Source organism: Chiloscyllium plagiosum, unplaced genomic scaffold (genome assembly GCF_037043375.1).
Source record: "Chiloscyllium plagiosum isolate Xiang-an unplaced genomic scaffold, Cpla_swu_hap1 HiC_scaffold_31, whole genome shotgun sequence".
NCBI lineage: Eukaryota > Metazoa > Chordata > Chondrichthyes > Orectolobiformes > Hemiscylliidae > Chiloscyllium > Chiloscyllium plagiosum.
In genome coordinates, this window is record NW_028270169.1 from 22,663,086 (window position 1) to 22,685,748 (window position 22,663).

General features: G+C 39.6%; 1 protein-coding gene across 1 annotated transcript in view; it reads left to right on the top strand.

The window, feature by feature from the left end:
* The window catches only part of LOC122564002 (EF-hand calcium-binding domain-containing protein 5-like), a 174,815-nt gene that overhangs the window by 14,412 nt on the left and 137,740 nt on the right, over window positions 1-22,663 (top strand). The window contains exons 3-4 of the mRNA XM_043718422.2: window positions 15,091-15,247; window positions 20,106-20,169. Coding sequence (XP_043574357.2) covers window positions 15,091-15,247; window positions 20,106-20,169 — 221 coding nt within the window. The remainder of the gene's footprint in view (window positions 1-15,090; window positions 15,248-20,105; window positions 20,170-22,663) is intronic.

Consider the following 22,663-nt stretch of genomic DNA (forward strand, 5'->3'; position numbering starts at 1 on the left):
GCAAAAAAAATGTAAATCAAAAGTAAAAGCTTCCGTAGTTAGCACCCCATGTTAACTGGGGTGAACAAAGTCAGAAGTACATGACACCAGGTTATAGACACCAGGATGGCAGTTATAGAAAGGGGGGAGGTCTCAGATACAATCACATAGATGGGGGTTAACTCCAGGAAAGGTAAGAGAGGTAGGCAGCGAGTGCAGGAGTGTTTTATGGATATACCCATTTCAAACAGGTATGCTGTTTTGGAAAATGTAGGGGGTGATGGATTCTCAGGGGAACATAACACAACAGCCAAGTTTCTGGCATTGAGACTGGCTCTAATGCAACGAGGGGTACGTCGGCTTCCAAGAGATCAATTGTGTTAGGGGATTCTGTAGTCAGAGGTACAGACAGATGTTTCTGTGGCCAGCAGAGAAAAAGCAGAATGGTGTATTGTTTCCCTAGTGCCAGGATCAAGGATGTCTCAGAGAGGGTGCAGAATGTTCTCACGGAGGAGAGGGGCCAGCAGGAGGTCATTGTCCACATTGGAACCAACGACATTGGAAGGGAAAAGGTTGAGACGCTGAAGGGAGATTACAGAGAGTTAGGCAGAAATTTAAAAAGGAGGTCCTCAAGGGTAGTAATATCTGGATTACTCCCAATGCTACGAGCTAGTGAGGGCAGGAATAGGAGGATAGAGCAGATGAATGCATGGCTGAGGAGCTGGTGTATGGGAGAAGGATTCACATTTTTGGATCATTGGAATCTCTTTTGGGGTAGAAGTGACCTGTACAAGAAGGACGGATTGCACCCAAATTGGAAGGGGACTAATATACTGGCATGGAAATTTGCTAGAACTACTTGGGAGGATTTAAACTAGTAAGGAGGGGGGGGGGACCCAGGGAGATAGTGAGGAAAGAGATCGACCTGAGACGTGTACAGCTGAGAACAGAAGTGAGTCAAAGTCAGGGCAGGCAGGGACAAGGTAGGACTAATAAATTAAACTGCATTTATCTCAATGCACGGGGCCTAACAGGGAAGGCAGATGAACTCAGGGCATGGTTAGGAACGTGGGACTGGGATATCATATCAATTATGGAAACATGGCTCAGGGATGGGCAGGACTGGCAGCTGAATGTTCCAGGATCCAAATGCTACAGGAAGGATAGAAAGGGAGGCAAAAGAGGAGGGGGAATGGCATTTTTGATAAGGGATAGCATTACAGCTGTGCTAAGGGAGGATATTCCCGGAAATATATCCAGGGAAGTTATTTGGGTGGAACTGAGAAATAAGAAAGGGGGATCACCTTATTGGGATTGTATTATAGACCCCCCCCAATAGTCAGAGGGAAATTGAGAAACAAACTTGTAAGGAGATCTCAGCTATCGGTAAGAATAATAGGGTAGTTATGGTAGGGGATTTGAACTTTCCAAACGTCGACTGGGACTGCCATAGTGTTAAAGGTTTAGATGGAGAGGAATTTCTTAAGTATGTACAAGACAATTTTCTGATTCAGTATGTGGATGTGCCGACTAGAGAAGGTGCAAAACTTGACCTACTCTTGGGAAATAAGGCAGGGGAGGCAACTGAGGTGTCAGTGGGGGAGCACTTTGGGGCCAGCGACCATAATTCTGTTCATTTTAAAATAGTGATGGAAAAGGAGAGACCAGATCTTAAAGTTGATGTTCTAAATTGGAGAAAGGCCAATTTTGACAGTATTAGGCAAGAACTTTCAAAAGCTGTTTGGAGGCAGATGTTCACAGATAAAGGGACGACTGGAAAAGGGGAAGCCTACAGAAATGAGATAACAAGAATCCAGAGAAAGTGTATTCCTGTCAGGGTGAAAGGAAAGGCTGGTAGGTATAGGGAATGCTGGATGACTAAAGAAATTGAGGGTTTGGTTAAGAAAAAGAAGGAAGCATATGTCATGTACAGACAGGATAGATCAAGTGAATCCTTAGAAGAGTATAAAGAAAGTAGGAGTATACTTAAGAGGGAAATCAGGAGGGCAAAACGGGGACATGAGATAGCTTTGGCAATTAGAATTAAGGAGAATCCAAAGGGGAAATCATGTCTCATAAACTTGATTGAGTTTTTTGAAGAAGTAACAAAGAAGATTGATGAGGGCAGAGCAGTAGATGTGATCTATGTGGACTTCAGTAAGGCGTTCGACAAGGTTCCCCATGGAAGACCTGATTAGCAAGGTTAGATCTCATGAAATACAGGGAGAAGTAGCCATTTGGATACAGAACTGCTCAAAGGTAGAAGACAGAGGGTGGTGGTGGAGGGTTGTTTTTCAGACTGGAGGCTTGTGACCAGTGGAGTTCCACAAGGATCGGTGCTGGGTCCTCTACTTTTTGACATTTACATAAATGATTTGGATGCGAGCATAAGAGGTACAGTTAGTAACAACTTGCCCACCACCGAGGTCAGGCTCACCAGTCTATAGTTCCCTGGCTTGTCTTTACCGCCCTTCTTAAACAGTGGCACCAACCTCCAGTCTTCTGGCACCTCACCTGTGACTATCGATGATACAAATATCTCAGCAAGAGACCCATCAATCACTTCTCTAGCTTCCCACAGAGTTCTCGGGTACACCTGATCAGGTCCTGGGGATTTATCCATCTTTAACCGTTTCAAGACATCCAGCACTTCCTCCTCTGTAATCTGGACATTTTGCAAGATGTCACCATCTATTTCCCTACGGTCTATATCTTCCATATCCTTTTGCAGATGACACCAAAATTGGAGGTGTAGTGGACAGCGAAGAGGGTTACCTCAGATTACAACAGGATCTTGACCAGATGGGCCAATGCGCTGAGAAGTGACAGATGGAGTTTATTTCAGATAAATGCGAGGTGCTGCATTTTGAGAAAGCAAATCTTAGCAGGACTTATACACTTAATGGTAAGGTCCTAGGGAGTGTTGCTGAACAAAGAGACCTTGGAGTGCAGATTCATAGCTCCTTGAAAGTGGAGTCGCAGGTAGATAGGATACTGATGAAGACATTTGGTATGCTTTCCTTTATTAGTCAGAGTATTGAGTACAGGGGTTGGTAGGTCATGTTGCGGCTGTACAGGATATTGGTTAGGCCACTTTTGGAATATTGCATGCAGTTCTGGTCTCCTTCCTATCGGAAAGATGTTGTGAAACTTGAAAGGGTTCAGAAAAGATTTACAAGAATGTTGCCAAGGTTGGAGGATCTGAGCTGCAGGGAGAGGCTGAACAGGCTGGGGCTGTTTTCCTTGGAGCGTCGGAGGCTGAGGGGTGACCTTGTAGAGGTTTACAAAATTATGAGGGGCATTGACAGGATAAATAGGCAAAGTCTTTTCCCTGGGGTCGGGGAGTCCAGAACTAGAGGGCATAGGTTTAGGGTGAGAGGGGAAAGATATAAAAGAGACCTAAGGGGCAACTTTTACACGTAGAGGGTGGTATGTGTATGGAATGAGCTGCCAGAGGATGTGGTGGAGGCTGGTAAAATTGCAACATTTAAGAGGCATTTGGATGGGTATATGAATAGGAAGGGTTTGGAGGGATATGGGCTGGGCACTGGCAGGTGGGACTAGATTGGGTTGGGATATCTGGTCGGCGTGGACAGGTTGGACCGAAGGGTCTGTTTCCATGCTGTGACTCTATGAGAAACCAGAATTTGTTGCCTTTCCGAATTTCCCTTGAACTGAGTGACTTGCTGGGCCATTTCAGAGGTAAGTTCAAGCTTAACCACATTTCTGTGGGTCTCGAATCACAGGTAGGTCAGACCAGGTAAGAATGACAGAAGGGCATTAGTTGAGTTTTAACAACAATCAATGACAGTTGTTGTGGTCACTATCACTGGGGTTAGCTTTCAGTTCCTGCTTCAATTAGTTAAATTTACATTTCACTAGTTGGCATATGGACTTTCAACCTCGGCCTCCAGAGCATTAGTCTAGGCTTCTGGATTATTAGTCTGAACACAATTTCATAATGCCACTACATCTCTGACAGTGAATGAATTGTATAGCACAAATACCAGAGCAAATTTTAGATTAGATTAGATTAGATTGCTTACGGTGTGGAAACAGACCCTTCACCCCAACAATCCACACTGACCCTCTGAAGAGCAACCCACCCTGACCCATTTCCTACAGTTACCTCTTCACCTAACACTAGGGGCAATTTAGCATGGCAAGTTCAACTAACCTGCACATTTTTGGACTTTGGGAGGAAAGTCATGGGGAGAATATGCAAACTCCACACAGACAGTTGCCTGAGGCGGGAATTTAACCTGGGTCTCTGACGCTGGGAGGCAGCAGTGCTAACCATTGTGCCACTGTGCTGCCCAAAATCCACTTTGACCCTCTACCTGTAACCCTGCATTCTCCATGGCCAATGCACCTAACCCTCAGATCCCTGGATGCTATAGGCAATTTAACATGGCTAATTCACCTAACCTGCACATCGTTGGACTATGGGAGGAAACCCAAACAGACACAGGGAGAATATGCAAACTCCACATGGACAGATACTCGAGGATGGAATGGAACCTGGATCCCTGGTGCTGTGAGGCAGCGTTCTAACCACTGAGCCACTGTGGTATAATCACTGTGTGATTAAACATTTACTCTTGATCTTTAAGAAAATAATACTGAGGTAAACATTATTTTACTTTGCAGAACAGCATATAGTTTGGCTCTGATTGCATACAAGTAGATCATAAAGGTGTGAAAAGCTGCACTATCTTACTGGTATATAATTAGGTTTTCAACAAGATTCAGGTTCCGATATGCTATTTAAAGGCTCATTAAGACAAAAGATAGGAGAATTGGTTATATAGTCCATAGAGCCAGCTCCATCTTAGTTTGAAGAAATGCAATTGTACCCTTTGTATACTAACTGGCTTGCCATAGTCATATGACTTCTGTGTCAGTGCATTTTTGTGCAGTCTGTGGGAGCTACTAAGATACATGAAATATGATGTCAGAGTGGTAAAGCTGAAAATGTGTGGATTTTCAAAAGAGTAAGTGAGCCAGTTGCTGAAAAAAGCAGAAAGGATGAACAAAAAAAACCGCTGCATTTTGAATTATAATTTGGAGATGCCAGTGTTGGACTGGGATGTACAAAGTTAAAAAAAATCACACACTACCAGTTTATAGTCGAACAGTTTATTTTGAAGCACTAACTTTCAGAGCACTGCTCCTTCTGATGAAGGAGCCACTTGATGAAGGAGCAGCACTCCGAAAGCTAGTGTGCTTCCAATTAAACCTGTTGGACTATAACCTGATGTGGTGTGATTTTTAATTTTGAATTATAGGGTGAATCAAAATGGTTGTGTAATTTTTCACTCCCTGCTGCTGTGGAAATGAATTGTATTTTTCCCCCCAACTTTCATTGGTAAAACTGTGAAATGACAATGGAATTAATGAAAAACCCGAGTGTATAAGTATTATAATCCTGCTATCAGTGCAGAAAAGAAGTATTACAAGCTATAGTGTTGTCTAGATCTGTTTGAGGAGCAAAAATGTCAGGCAGAAGAGATTATACAGACTTTGAGGACACATTTTGAACCATTATTAATGTTACTTATGAACAGTATTTGTTCAACATCAGCGCTTCAGGGCAAAAGGAGACTATTGATCCGTATATGACTGCACTGATAGATCTAGCTGACTCTTGTGAATTTGGTTAGCTGAAAGATGATCTAATCAGAAATAAGATTGTCTTAGTCATATAAAATCCAGCCATAAGAGAATCTGTGATGGGAAAGGTGAAATCTATTCTCACGAAAGCTCTCAACTTTTGAAGAAGTTCAAAGTTGCCGATTGTCAGCGAGAAGGTATTAATGGTATATCGGATTGGGCTTTACATTACTTTGAGAGATATTCCAAGCTAAGTGTGAGTATAAATTGGGAAAAAATGAATAAATATTTTCATAAAGTAAGCAAAAAGATCAGAGATAGAGGACAGGATGTAGGTACTACAGAAAACATCATACGAAAGAAAAGAAAAATTCTCCAAAGTGGGGAAAGCAATGTTCAAACTGCATGAAGCTGAATCATTTTGCGTGCAGGTATTGAATAAGAAAGAAACAAAGCATATCTATAAAGGTGGCTGCTGGAGAGACAGCAGCTGAGGATTCTGATGAATCATCTTGCTCCAGATAATAGATTAGCATGATGATGTTCAAAGGCAATAATTGTGCAACTTTGCGATTGTTAGAATGATGATTGCAGAAAGAAAACTTGAAGCAAGTGTGACATGAGAGGTAGACACGATGTAAATTCATGCAGTGTTGCATTTTGCATGCCTGTCTAAATTGATACAATATGGTGTCTCAAAAAGGAAGCTTTCAAAGGTATGGTTGAAGGTATATGATGGAATGACATTCATGCCAAGGGACAAATTAAACTGAGAACCCAATGCTCAGCTTAATGGTCATCTGGAGTTTCAGATAGTAGTCATCAAGCAAAATCTACTCATATCAAGTGTGTTATGGACTAAACCAGATCACTCAAAACATTCTTAAGCAGGCAGCTCAGACCATAACTTTGCAATTTGTTTCGGTAAGTGTACAGTGAAAATTACAAGGAGTAAGTTAGCAAGGTTGACTAGTTGTTTTAAAACAGATGAAAATTTATTCACAAAATTACACAATTAAACACAAAGAACAGAATAAAGAGCCCCTACAAAACTCAACCTATCTAACTAGACTTAATTATGCTGTTCCGAATATGCACAACAGTCCCAATAAGCAAACTCCCTTTTAAAAAAAGTATAAATGGAATACATGCTTACAGGTTGAAGTTTAAGGGCAGAAAGAGAGAGAGAGAGAGTGTCCACACAGCTCCCTATTGAACTTCCAACCAGTTCAAGACCAAACTAAAACTGCTCAGCTCAGCTAGAGAGCTGACCACTCCCCTTTCATTATACAGGTCACTTCTAAAACATGACCACTTTGGCCTTAAGTGTCACCTGTTTACATATCAAAATCCTTTTCACCTCTGTACCAAACCAGACTGATCGGAGCCTGGCCTGGTTTATTATCCCTCTTAAAAAATCCAAGGACAGAGTCTCCTTGAGCCAAACAACAGCTTTTAGAAAAAAGGACTAGTTTTGTGACAAGTGAACCAAGTCCAAAGCTTAGACTAGTAACCAACAATGCCAGAGGAGATTTGCAGTGTTTCGAAGTCCACTAAGCCATAAACAGTTGGATTTAGAAGATTACAGGTTTTTTTTCGTAGGTTTTGGATGTTGTCCTTATGAATATCATCTCAAAATAGATGTGAATGTTTAACCAATACACTATTTTATGAGGAGAGTTCCAGCTACTCTCATGTCCAGCCTGAAAGATGATAGACAAGCGGAAAGAAGAAGCTAGTAGTCAAGAAAGTGACAAGTCATCTAGATGGGATTAACAGCATAGTAACAGTGAAAAAAAAAGTGGAAACCCCAAAAGTATGCATAGATCTAAAGGATCTCAATGAAGAATTCTTTGAAGAAATCTTATTACCCAAGCCAATTATAGAAGAAACTTTGCTTAAAACTGTCAAGGCAAAGAATTGTACCATCCATGACTCAAAGGACGTTTTCTGGTAAGTGAATTTAGATGAAAGTAAATATTCTCTAACAATAATCTGGAGATTATTTGAAAGATACCAATAGTTACACATGCCATTTTGCATTTCCACAGCTCCAAAGAGTATCATTACAATTGGCATATGATAGTGATCTTCCTGGAATGGAAACTGGTTAGGATTTGGGGACACAATTAAAAAAGTCAACATAGACCATGATCTGGGTCTGGTGTAACTGTTAGAGAGAACTCAGTAGATAAACTTGAAATTGTATATGCAAAAGATACAATTGAAAATATCTGAAGTCAGGACATGCACTGACAGCTAAAAACTTTCTCTGGATCCTGATAAGGTGAGAGCTATAGTAAAGATGTATTGACCAGCAGAGATGAAGCAGTGTACTGATTTGTGGATCTGTGAGCTAATTAAGGATGACCAGTTGCATATTCATCCAGGGCATTAATGCAAACTGAAAGACATGTTCAGGAGAGAAACATTGTCAGTGGAGTATGACCACAAGCCACTTCAAAGCATCTACCTCAAACTGCTTCTATTAGCCGTGAAGCTTCTGTAATGAATGTTATTTCATTTGCGGAGCTATCATCTGAATGTAGGAAACAGAAGTATGTTGCTGATGTGCTGTTGAGAGCAGCACTCAGTAAAAGAGTAAGTTTGAGGATACTAAGACAGAGTATGATATCTTCCGTATTCAATGAGAATCAAAAAGTCAACATATTCTGGAAGTCATCAACTCTCCAGAGATATTGAATCTGAAAGACACATGTCTTGCTTAATTTGAGTAAACTATAAAGCAGGAGAAAGTGAGGTCTGCAGATGCTGGTGATCAGAGCTGGAAATGTGTTGCTGGAAAAGCGCAGCAGGTCAGGCAGCATCCAGGGAACAGGAGAATCGACGTTTCGGGCATAAGCCCTTCTTCAGGAATTAAACTATAAAGCAAGATGCAACAACACAGAGGGTGGTACATGTATGGAATGAGCTGCCAGAGGATGTGGTGGAGGCTGGTACAATTGCAACATTTAAGAGGCATTTGGATGGGTATATGAATAGGAAGGGCTTGGAGAGATATGGGCTGGGTGCTGATTGGTGGGAGTAGATTGGGTTGGGATATCTGGTTAGCATGGACGGGTTGGACCGAAGGGTCTGTTTCCATGCTGTACATCTCTATGACTCTATAAGTGCTGCAGAAAGTAGTGATGAAATAATGGCCTGAAAGCATCAAGGACATACCTGTGGATGCAAGTGTGTTTTGGGCTGACTGAGATGAAATGGTATCTTGTACAAAGAAAGAGAGTTATTATCACTAAGGAGATGAGAAGAGAGATTACGAAGTCCATCCATGCAAACCATCAAGGAATAAAAACATAATGCTGGAAAAACTAGAGAGACCAAATTTGCATGTCAAGTCCAATTTTTAGAACTTTCAAAGAATTGTGTCTAGTTTGAGGGAGGCAAAGAAAGTGTTCTACTTCTTAACATGAGTCAGTGCTGCGCTTTAATGAATACCAAGAAAAACAAGACAAAAAGCCATTAAAGACACCTGACATCCCAGATACAACATGTACGTAGGTGGAATGGACCTCTTCATTCTCATAGGATCTGGTTATCTTGTCAATGTTAATTAATATTCTGACTACTGGGGGTTATGCCAGCTGCCGTCAATGATGATCAATGGATTGTAGGATGCCTGAAAACATGATTCATTTGTTAGACATTGTAATGAGTGTCACTAGCCTTCCATTCACAGATGAGGAGGCCAGCCACTTTAGAAACAAATGGGAAATTCAACACCATACATCATTTTCATACTATGCTTAGTCAAATGGAAAGACTGAGACAGCAGTGAGAATCATCAGTAGGATCAGTAAAACATAGGCAAATCCAATATAAATTTGTGCAAGACAATCATAGAGTCATACATCATGGAAAGAGGCCCTTTGTCCCAACACATCCATGCCGACCAGGTTTCCTAAACTGAATTAGTCCCATTTGCCTGCATTTGGGCTGTATCTCTTTAAACTTTCCCTATCCATGTAATTGTACTCATTTCTACCACTTCCTCTGGTAGCTTTTTGATATACTCACCGCCCTCTGTGTGAAAAGGTTGCCCTTCAGGTCCATTTTAAATCTTGCACCTCTCAACATAAACCTATGCCCTCTAGTTTTGGATCCCCCTACCCTGAGGAAAAGATCTTGGCTATTCATGATTTTATAAACCTCTATGTGGAAACCCCTCAGCCTCCTACGCTCCAGAGCAAAACACATCCCGTCCTATCCAACCTCTCCTTATATAACTCAAACCTTCTAGTCTCGGGAACTTCCTTGTTATTCTTTTTTGCACCCTTTCCAGTTTAATGACATTCTTTCTTTAGCAGGGCAACCAAACTTGTAATTTACAAATGAGAATAAATACAAATGTTAAGAGAAATACTGCTGCACCCTTAATGTACTGGCTGACTTGCCACAGTTGTGTGACCTCTATATTTATTGTAAGTACCTTGTGTACAGTCTGCAGGAACTGTCACAATTAAGGTTGGAGGGGTCTACTGTTTCCATTTCTCATCCTTCTCCTTTATCCGTCAGAATAAATGTTAAATGTGGTGAGATTGATGATGTGACCAATTGTATTTATCTCTGACTGTTAGTTTTGTGTTAAGGACAATTCACCAGTTTTCTTCTATTAACAGCAAATAACTGGTTTATGACTAAAAACAGTTTTCTCAACAAACAGTGACAGATTGGGCTCTGCAAATATATATGTTTATCTTTAAAAAAATAAACTCATGCACAATCTGAAGAGAAACAACAAAAATAAAAAATCTGCAGAATGTTAAATTTAATGTGCTTTTGTCAGGTAATAGTCAAATTCATGAAAATGGTAAGTCACAGATTGCCCCAAATTATGGTTCTCATCCAAAGTTATTCTGCACACATCTTGTGGCACTGAGGGGCCTTCCTAGAACAGTTATAGTTGACTAAATTCTCATTGCTCCAGATGGTGAGGTAGATTTCAACAAATCTTGACAGAGATGACGTCTGGTAGATTTCAGCTCACATATCTTGCTAACAAGTTTTTTTCAGTCATTGATGGGACGTGGATGTTGCTAGCTCGTTCAGCAGTTACAGCCTATCCCTAAATGCCCAGAGGGCAACCGTGTTGCTATGGAGTCACATGAAGACCAGACCAGGTAAGGACAATAGTTTCCTTCCCAAAGTGACATTTCAAAGGAAGTGAGAGAGAGAGTTTCTCAGTTAGTTTCTCTGTTTAAGATCAAAAATACAGTATACTGTAGTTGTATACCACTCTCAAATTGGATCTTGCAACCTCTTTCTGAAAATTCTTCAGACTATTTGACTCCATCCAAGCTCCCTACACCTTGCAGATGTGACATTGTTGCAGTTGTGAGTTTCTTTCATTTTCCTGAATTGTTTGCAAACAATCTATGAAAATAGCAACAAAAGTGCAGTGCCTCAAACCCATATCATCATTCAATTAGATTTTTAAAAGATATTTAACCTATTTTTCTAATCAACCTATTATTGCATACCTCAGGAGCAGGTGGGACTTGAATACAGATCATCTGGTTCAGGGGTAGGTTCTGTACCTGTGTACCACAAGAGGGCCCCTAAGTAAGGAGGCCCTTCATCCAAGGGTGGTCTTGAACCACCAGCCTTCCAGTTAACAGCTGAATGTGCTGACCCATTGTGTCACTGAAATCACTTAAGCACACTACACCTGGTATTCCCAGGTGATGTCCAATCCAAGTACTAACCAAGCCTGAATTTGTTTAGCTTCTGAGATGAGTGAGGTCAGGTGTTTTCAGTCTAGTATGGCTGTAGGCTTGAGATCTGTATTTGATTTCTGTCTTAATTCTATTCCCCGTCTTAGTTTCCTTACATGTGTCTAACAAAAATCTATCACCAAAGTTTAAAAATTTTCTAATGAACTAGGTTCAACAGCATTTGAGGGGAAGACATTCAGATCTCCAGTGAAGAAGAATGTCCATGCAGCTGAATGGCCTACCTCTAATTCTAATGTCCCGCCCTGTTGTTTTGGACTTTTGACAATGGTGATAAAGTATGGACTATTGATTTTCAAATTCCGTCATCTGATTTTAGTACCAGTTACATGAACTGAAATGGTTTCAAATAGGACAAAACACTGACTCAAAATGGTTGCGGCAGTCACTTGGCCACACAGGTTATGCTTCATGAAACAACCATTGAATAAATGAAACTGATCTGAACTGAAATTAATATTTTTTCAAAGGCATGAAGCCTGTGAACCCAATCAGGCATGAAAGGGCTCTTACTTCCTCTTTTGATTTGCACCTTTATTGGAATCTTTGCATATTGGAAATGGAACCTCGCCTACAATTAGTGAACCTAATAGAAAACTTCTGCAGACAGAAAACATAAACTTTTATTCCAAGGAGTTGCTTGTGGCAGAAGAGAGAAGATGGATTGTGATTGTAGATTTGAAGCTGGAGAGAACTTCTTTTCTGCGCCTCATACCTGTGACTGTATTAATTGGAGACAAACATCAGAACACCAAACATTCAAAGGATAACTGCAGATTCACTACAACAAATTATACAACATAGTAATTAAACAGCCATAGTTTCTGGTTAATAACTTATTTCTCAAGATCACCCCAAGTCTTTAACATATTGTTCATTCATCTTCCTCTTATAATGGACACTATCCTTTATTAGCTGTGTGTATGTGTGAGTGTGAGTGTGTAAGAAAGTGAATGGGTGAACATATTTTTGACCTCATGTCTGTTATTTTTCTGAGGCTTTGTTTCTGGTAAAACCAATTAACTACAATTTTACTGGGGAAAGACTGAAATAGGCTAAAACCTTTTTGCAGCTAGCCAGGGAAGTTGAAAAGAAGGGAACTGATTTGCCAACCTTGCTTGATATGAAAAGAATCCTCCACTACCAGAGGAAGTAGTTTCCTTCAATTCAAAGTATCAAATCCTTCAATCCCTTTAAACACATCTAAGATATCAGTTATTAGCCCTCACTACTCAAGGGAATACAAAACAAATCTCTTCAGCCTGTCTTCATATTTGAATCCTTTTAACACCAGCACATTCTAATGAATCAGCACTTCACCCTCTCGGGAGTTACCAAATGCTTCCTGAAGTGCAGAGTCTAATACTGAATAATAATATTAATAATTTGAAGGGTACGAATACTGGTTGTTTAGTCTATTCTGAGTTTTATTTCACTTTAGCAACACTTCTAATTCTTTGTATTGCAATCCTCTTTTGATGGAGGGTAAAATTCCATTAACATTTCAAACTGTTTTCCACCTGCCATTCATTTTTAAGGATTAATGTAATTACATTCCAAAATCTCTCCACTCCTCAACAGTTCCGAGTTAATTTCATTTTAAAAACACTGACCTATCTTTCTTATGTTCAAAGCGGATGACATTACACTTCCTCAAACTGAATATCATTTGTCACAGTTTTACACACTCATTGAATCTCACTGTCCCTTTGCAACTTTCTGCTGGCATTTACACTACTTTCTGTGGCACTTAATGCAGTATCATCAGTAAATGGATATGAGGCTCTCTGTTTCTGCATCTATTACATTAATAATGTATTTGAGAAATCAGAAGAACTGACCATGATGTTTCAGTGGATTGTTTTAAGTCAACAATTTGAAATATAGTATAAGAGCTACTCCATTCTTTCTAAATCTCTATATTAATTACATTAAAATGTACTTTAAAAAGGTAAAAGAAAATATTAGTTTAAATATTATGCAGGGCTGCAGAGCTGAGATGGTGTGTATCCACACACCTGCATGGGAGGTGTTGTTTCAAAGGGCAGACACCAAGAAGTCAGGCCACATTCTGCTGACATTGGGAATCACAGGCACATAGAAACAGGGTGAGGCCATTCAACCAATTGAGCCAGTTCTGCCATTCAGTATGATCGCAGCTGATCATTCCCTCCAGTGTCTTTTTCCCATACTGTCTGCATATCCCTCTATGCCACTGGTGTTCACAAATCTATCAATCTTTATTTTAATATACTCAGTGATTGAGCATCCACAACTCTATTGGGCAAAGAATTCCACAGATCCACAACCCTTTGTGTAAAAGAAATTCTCCTCATTTCCATCCAAGATGGTTTTCTCCTTCTTTTGAAAGTTGTGTCCCCTGGTTCCAGACTCCCAAACCACAGGAAACATCTTACCTACATCTACCCTGCCTACCACATTCAGAATTTTGCAGGTTTCTAAGAGATCACCTCTCATTCCTCAAAACTTGATAAGGTACAGACTTCATTTCCTTTGTTTCTTTTCATACTATAGTCCTGCCATTCTCAGGAATAAGTCATAAACAACATTTTTGTTAATGCTGTTCAATATCTTTCCTAAGATAAGGGAACCAAACTGCACACAATAATCCAGGCACAGTTCAACCAAGGTTCCATATAAATGAAGCAAGGCTTCCTACTCCTGTATTCAAATTGTTTTGTGATTAAGGCTAACATAAGATTAGCTATTTTGTATGTTTGCTGTATCTGCATGTCAACCTTCAGGGGCTTACTGATGAGGTCCTCTAGGTCCCTTTGTACATCTACACTTTCTATCCTTTTGACATTTAATTAATATTCTGTAGTTCTGTTCTTCCCACCAAAGTGGTTACCTGCAAAGTTTTCCACATTTTATTCCATCTGCCAATGCATGCCCATTTCCTCAGACTGACCATTACACTTTTAAGTTTGTTCAGAATATGAGTTATATTGTTTTCTTAATCTAAATTCAGTAATATTCAATATTGTGATCAACAAAAATGAATTATTAAAGATTACTAAGGTCCCTTGATTTTAATTCAGTTCAGCAAAGGCTGTATGGGAAAAAGGGAAAACTTTATGTAGAGTTCATTATGAGGTTCGGGTCATTTTAACTTTGTAGTCTAATTTGAGTATCACAGCACTTTGTAGTGTTCAAAGGCAGCCACAAAGAGGCTAGTTATTAGCAAGAATTCAAGGGAGTGGCTCCCAGCACACAGCTCGAACTAGGCACATGGTGTCACCAAAAAACATTCATAATGGAAAGGAGAGAGAAGGTCAGTTTTAGAGAAGTTTGGAGGAATGGGATTGATTCAACTGGTATATTAGGATTCTTAAGATTCTTTAAAATACGTTTCAACCTCTTCAGAACATTCAATTGTCTCTGACGGATTTGGTGTGGTGACAACTTTTCACAATTTCAAGTAAAAAATCACATTGCAATGCTATGGACATTGTTGGGCCTTAACCTCAACATATGCAATAGGTTCCTACCTACCTGGGGCACCAGTCTGCATTTTCCCTGGTTAAAATTGAATTAAGTGGGAGTGCTGGAAAAGCTCCATCCCCACTCCCTCAAAACCACCTGACACCGCCCCCATCCAAAATCTTAGTTACATACCCATCCCAATGGCATTGTCTAACCCATCCATGTGATGCATTAAAATCAAGATTTTATCAAGACTATTACAATCTGGAATTATTAATGATAATTTTTTACATCACAGGCTTTCCACTCTTAAAGCAGAAACAAAGCTGAGGCAAAGTAAGAGGGAACAGCTGAATAAAGTTTACCTGGACAAACAAGAGAAGAAAAAGGAAAGCCTTCGCTTGAAGTTCAGAGATTGGATGCTGAGCACCAATGGAAATGTGATGCTTAGTTTGGTAAGACACATTTTGTCAATAACAAACCTGAGTCTAGATGAGCCTTATCCAGACCAAATATTCTCATGGAAAACTTAAATAATTTCGTTTGAATTTTTCTTCCAAAAAGTGCATCAAGGCTCACTTTTAAAATGATCAGTTATAAACATCAGAAAATTATATTTAATTTCAACACCAGTTTATCTTTATCATTTCTGAACATTTTAGTTGAAACAAAAATTGCTGATTTCACTACTAGAACTTATTTTGAGACATTACTGAGTAAGCCTAACAGTTAAACAAACCTGTCATTGGAGATCAAGTGATTGTCTGAGCTGTTTAATTTTACTTCTGTGTTCATGGAAACAGCTGAGGATGAGACTCCTTAAAATGCTTTTCTCCATTCTACTTGCTTTGGTGTTCAGCTACTATTATTAGCTGGCAGAGGAAGTATGTATCCTTATATCTGACTTTACAGCTGTTGGATATGTGAAAAAGAGGGCCACATGAATCTTTCCACAAGACATTTATGGAAGGATATCTGATTGCTTCTCATGGCAGTCATGTTAGTACAACAGAGATTGGGAGATCAATGTGGAGGCAATGGGCCTCTGACCCACTACACCAACACGTCGGCACTGATAATTTGGTATTCCTCAATATTGGAATATCCTTCATGCCAACTTTGTAATAGCAACTTCTGAATAATAATATGGACCAGACCAGAACCCCTCCCCCCACCAACATATTTTAAGAAGGTAGCCTAGACCCTAACTTTTTTTTATTTTAAAGGCAAATGTAGGATGTCTGTTCCCGATGCTATGTGACTGGTCAGATTACTTGATGTTAAACAAAATACAATTTATTGAAACACTGTAGTTAAAATGCAACCAAAGAAAGAGGAATTTAGAATACCTTAACTCTGTTGGAAATTTAGCAGGATAATAGACACAGAATTATGACTAATTAACTGTCCCAACGTAGTAACTTCCCACATACACACTCCTTGCCAAAAAGGAAACTTAAGACACAGATTCCCACTTATATGTCTACAATCCAGAAGGAAAAACATCCAGAGAAAATTCAGAGTGAGTAGCAGCCAGGAGATATTCACTGAAGCTTCCAACTCTGTTGAGACCCCATTGGCTGCTAATGCTACTGAGAACCCAGAGAACCTAGTCTGTGAGAGCTGGCCACATCCGTTCAGGCTGTAAAATAAAGAAAAACCAAGGTCTCCCAAGCTGTTTACTCAAGTAGTCTTAACTAGCCAACTCAATAACTTTTCCTTACAACCTCTCTTTAAAAACTAAACCAGGACAAAATAACTCTTAAAGTGGTTACAACCTGATAATTATTGCACCTACAAGTTCATTCATCCTTCAAATCAATGTTTGAGTCTTTTTTTAAAATCGAGGGCTAAAACTTCACTGGGGACAGGCACAACCTGATATAAAGGCTGTGCTGTTTTAGTCTGCAGCACCCATTGCTTGAGGAGTTGGAAGATGGTTTCTTGATTTCACTTCTAATGATGGGTATCAGTGACATCAGAGTAAATTTATGATGTATACCCATCAAAGGGGCAACAAGTTGCAGTGGAGGAATTCTAGCCAGAATGTGGATAGTTTGCAGTTCCACCATCTCTCTCCTCCCCCCACCCTATTACTTTGCTTCACTGATCAAACTTAAGATTTTAGCAACAGATAATAGGTAACTTTTGAAAAAGTGTACTTTGTAGAAGCTTCAGTTAGGAATTTCAATATTCTGCTCTTGGCAATATGGTATACCAGGTCTTAAAGGGTATTCCATTGTTGATTATACCCCAGGTCCCTGTGAAAGCCAGCAACATAGACTGTCGTTCCCATTCTTTTATTGAGCATAAGTTCTGTTATTTAGTTGCCTCAGCTTAATCTTTTCAGGCTTTCATCTCAACTTTGAGCTTTTTGATGGAAGGGCTGTAGATTTTAAGTTCTTATATTAATTCAGTTGTTATTCCCTGATCTCCACACTGATTCTGTGAACTGGAATATTCCAAAATGAGATCCGAAATGAAACAGATTTAAACAGAAGAAATTTGTAATTTCTCATAATTTCTCATATTTCTCAAATTTGTAATTTCTCATAATTGTTTGTCTGGTTAAAAACACATACATATAGTTCTATTCACTTGCCATGCTTTCATAAAAAATTGAATGAGGAAAGAATAGAGAAATTACTGATTATCTTCCACATTTGCTATTTTTGACTTATGTCAAATTATGTGGGAAGAAACACAAACTCAAACTTTAAAGTTAAAAATCACACAACACCAGGTTATAGTCCAACAGGCTTAATTGGAAGCACACTAGCTTTCGGAGCGACGCTCCTTCATCAGGTGGTTGTAGAGGAAACAATTGTAAGGCGCAGAATTTATAGCAAAAGTTTACAGTGTAATGTAACTGAAATTATACATTGAAAAATACCTTGATTGTCTGTTGAGTCTTTCATCTGTTTGAATATCATGAAGTTTCACCTCTTTCATGTGTAAATCACAAAACTGTTTTTTAAAAAGTTGCATTCTCAGGTTACCTGTAACAATTGGTGTTAGCTAGACAATATGTTGAAGGTGTTAGTCCCCTGTGTTCTCTGTCTGTGCCATGATGTTTAGATTGATTCTAATCTAAAAAGTGAGATAACAGAGTTTTACACGGTACATTGGGGAAACCGAGCAAAGGCTACGGCAACAAATGAATGGGCACAGCACAACAATCAACAGACAGGAGTGTTCCCTCCCAGTTGGGGAACACTTCAGTGGTCCAGGACATTCAACCTCGGACCTTCGGGTGACCATCCTCCAAGGCGGACTTCAGGACAGGCAGCAGCGAAAAGTGGCCGAGCAGAGGCTGATAACTAAGTTCCGTACCCATAGGGAGGGCCTCAACCGGGACCTTGGGTTCATGTCACACTACAGGTGACCACCATTGCACTATACACACACACACACTCACACATGCATTCTCTCAGAGACTTAAACCACTCTACACTCACGCACACACATATACACTCTCTCACAGACACTCACAACTCCCCACCCCAGACACACACACACTCCCACACTCACACATGCACCCCCTCACTGATGTAAGACACTTTGCACTCACATACACACATATATACACTCTCTCACACTCACAACCCCCCCAACTCAGACAGACAGACACACACGCACACAGATCCACATGCACACAAATACATATACGTTTGTGGGGTGAATTTGTACTTGCAGAGTTACGTTGTATTTAGCTCAAAAACTGCATGAATTCATGTAAAACTCTGTTATCTCACTTTTTAGATTAGAATCAAACTAAACATCATGGCATAGACAGAGAACACAGGGGGCCAACACCTTCAACATATTGCCTAGCTCTCACCCATTGTTACAAGTAACCTGAGAATGCAACTTTTTAAAAAAAAGTTTTGTGATTTACACATGAAAGAGGTGAAACTATCATGGTATTCAAACAGATGAAAGACTCAACAGACAATCAAGGTATTTTTCAATGTATGATTTCAGTTACATCACACTGTAAATTTTTGCTATAAATTCTGTGCCTTACAATTGTGTCCTCCGTAACCACCTGATAAAGGAGCGGCGCTCCGAAAGCTAGTGTGCTTCCAATTAAACCTGTTGGACTATAACCAGGTGTTGTGTGATTTTTAACTTTGTACACCCCAGTCCAACACCGGCATCTCCAAATCAAACTCCAAAGGCTTTTTATACATCCTTCAGAACACTGATTTTAACTTATCAACTGCAAATATAAAATTAAAAAGAAACTCAAAGATAATCCCCAAAATTTTTGCTGTGTTAATTTTGACAAATGCATAAATATATTTAAAAACGATGAACATATGAATTTGTTCAAAGAATTGTACAGACAAAAATATTGTTTGTAAGTGTATATTCTTAGTCACATCCACAAGTTAATTAATCAGATGTCCTGTATAGACAGACCTGACTGTAAATATCAAGACTGTCTGGCTCTCAAAGAACATTGTTGAAACAAAGACAAGTCTGAACAGGAGTTGGCTGAGAATGATACATTTCAGGTCCCTAGTGCTGGCCTCTGAAATGTTTGATTTTAATGGTCAGACAGCTACTTTCTGCTGAATTCCCAGGTATTTTGGGTTGGAAAGTCAAAATGCACCATAATGTTGGAATACAGCCACAGGTTTAAAAAAGACTTGGTGTTTTTAAATTGCATGGCAACTCATGTGCTGAAAACTAGTGGGATCCATCTTTAAATTTGCAGGTGAATCTCTGATGATGACATTACTGAAGCTGAAAGCCATTATTACTTGAAACCCAAGCAGGAGGAGTTGTAGAGGTTTCCCTATCATAGGTTGTGGAGAATGAATTGACATAACATAATGTTCTTAACAAAACGCAATTTTGTTTTGGGCTCAAAGGTGTTGGAGCACTTATCTGAGCCTCCCATGGAACCTTTTGCCTCCTCTTCCTGAGGCTTTGCCCCATTTCCAGAACACGAGTGCCCTATTAAGCCACACTCAGACACTAATCTTTTAATGATGTAACTGCTGCCACAAACCCCAACAGATAGCCTCCAATCTGTCCTATTTTCAATGCTACACTGTTATTCTTGTCAGGAGGTCACCTAGTAGTATGCTAATAACGCCAGTCCATGAACCTCAGCTGCTTTCCGACACACCATCTTCTCACGTGATCTCTCAGCCATTTTCCTGATCAGAAGCATATATTGAATCCCTTATTTTGGTTCTTGAAATTGCTGCATTAGTCAGGGTTTGGACAATTTTAAAATGTGATATTGGTGGTTCACATGTCTTCCAAAAGTAACTTCAAAATTATGTGCTTCCATTATAGGCTCAACATGTTCTGCGTTCCTTTTCGGAGTCTTTTCCTGATTATCTTTTTGAAACATTTGAAGGTAAGGGCAACAACACGTAGTGACAACCATGTGGTTTTGCTTTGTTTTATCATCCATGGGCCCCAGATTTATATGCACTGTACCTGTAGTGTTGACTCATACCCGGGGTAAGTCTCCAGCATCCCTCTAGTATTTCACATATCCATCTGTCAATAAGCCCAATATGATCAGGGAGTACATAACAACCAGGACTGAACCTACTGCCACCTGACTTTGCAGCATGGTTTTCTAGATAGCAATCAGCAGTGAGAATACTGGCTGGTTTTCTTTCCCTTCTGTTAGTACATTCTTGATGTTGCATACAATCTACCATAGTTAAACATGAAAAGATGATCATTTTTAATACTAACCCATTATGACAGGTTATCATTTATAAATATTGATTATTTTAGCGTTTTTCTTTAATTTAAAACCAGTGGCATATGGGTATTGGCTTCCTTTTGTGAAGTTGCTAAAATTTAACTTAGCCAGTCTTTCTAATTCCATGATTTTTAAACTGTTATGTGTCTCCTAGAGTGTTAGTAAAAGCTTATTTAATCTATGGGTGTTTACAACTAGCAAGAGAAAAACATCAAAGTACTACCTTCGCAAAAACTTAGATAAGCAAGTTCTTTTAGACGTTTTAATTCAAAAGCTCTTTGGACAGTTTGAAGGGGACCTGACTGACTTCAGATATAAATTGTCTGTCTTAGAAAAAGGAGATTATTCAAAGCATAAGGAAATAAATTACCTCAATGAAAGAATGTGTTTGTGAAATTTCCAGGACAGCAATGTTTGTTAGAACTCTTCAGATTATTAATGGTGAAAGTCTAAGCCCTCAATTATGTAATGATTCAAGCAAGAAGCTTTCCCAGTTCACAGGACCAGAACTAAAAGGAAGCAATGAAGTCAAGCCTGTAGATTTGATAGGGAAGGTATTTCTCTGGTTTTTGAATAACTGTAAAGTGATGGTATTGGGCAATTAATGGAATTTTGATTTGTTGTATGTTTTGAAATCTTTCAAACTGTTATATGATTAGATTAGATTCCCTACAGTATGGAAACAAATCCACACCGACCCTCTAAAGAGTAACCCACGCTATTTTTACCCCTGAGTAATGCACCTAACACAATGGGTAATTTAGTATGGCCAATTCACCTGAACTGCACATCTTTGGATTGTGGGAGGAAACCCACACAGACACAGGGAGAATGTGCAAACTCCACACAGACCGTTGTCTGAGGCAGGAATCAAACCCGGGTCCCTGGTGCTGTAAGGCAGCAGTGCTAACCACTGAGCCACCGACCCACAAACATAAATAGAGAAATTGCTGGAGAAACTCAGAATGCCTGATAGCATCTTCTGAAAGGGTCACTTCATACTCAAAAATTTAACTTTCTATTTCTTTCTACAGATGCTGCCAGACCTGCTAAGGTTCTCCAGCATTTTCTAGCATCCATAGTATTTCATTTTCATTTAGATGGTTTGTTTTTATTTTATTCTTATCTCTTCTATGTATAATACATTTCTGTTTCACTTTATTTTGCTCATATTTTAGTGAAAGACTGACATTTAAAAAAAGATCAAATTTGATTCATCAAGCCAGATTTCATTCTGGGGATTATCTACAATAACATCAGCTGGAATCATAACAAACCACACTGTATAATGCATGCTGTTTGTGTTGCAATTATATTTTACATTATCTTTAATTCAATTTGGAAAGCTAGTATCCATAAATTTTTTAAATGCTTCTTTTTGAGCAGCTGGCTTCTCTACTGCTATTGGGGAAATTAAATAGTTCCTTGGAAGATGTGCATTGCACATGTTAACTATGCTGTAAGTTTACACTTTGGAAAAGAAACTGTACAATTGCAGTTAGCTGCACTCTAGAAGCATAAATAAGCCCATGAGCACAGACACTGCCACTTCCTATAGTGATTCAATGAACATTTATATGTTAACAGATGGCATCAGAATGGATCGAGAGGTGACAGACTTTTTTTGATTTCAAAAATATACTTTATTCATAAAATACTTTGATGATCTGTACAGTTGGACATGCCATACATATGTAAACATTCCATTTCTTTGCATACCGAAACAGAGTAATCATTCCTATTTACAGGTCTGTATGATTACATTTTTAACTGAGGCGTCAGCAGAGCCCAAATGACTGCACGGGCCCCTGTTCTTCTTTAGGCAGGCAGACGTTACACGGTGGTCTTTCCCCACCGTGCCTTGGCGGCAGCTGCCCCAAGCTTCAGCGCGTCCCTCAACACGTAGTCCTGGACCTTGGAATGTACCAGTCTGCAACACTCTGTCGGGGTCAACTCCTTCAGCTGGAAGATCAACAGGTTTCAGACCGCCCAGAGAGCGTCCTTCACCGAGTTGATGATCCTCCAGGCACAGTTGATTTTGTCTCGGTGTGCGTCCCAGGGAACAGGCCGTAGAGCGCGGAGTCCCGTGTCACGGCGCTGCTCGGGACAAACCTCGACAAACACCACTGCATTC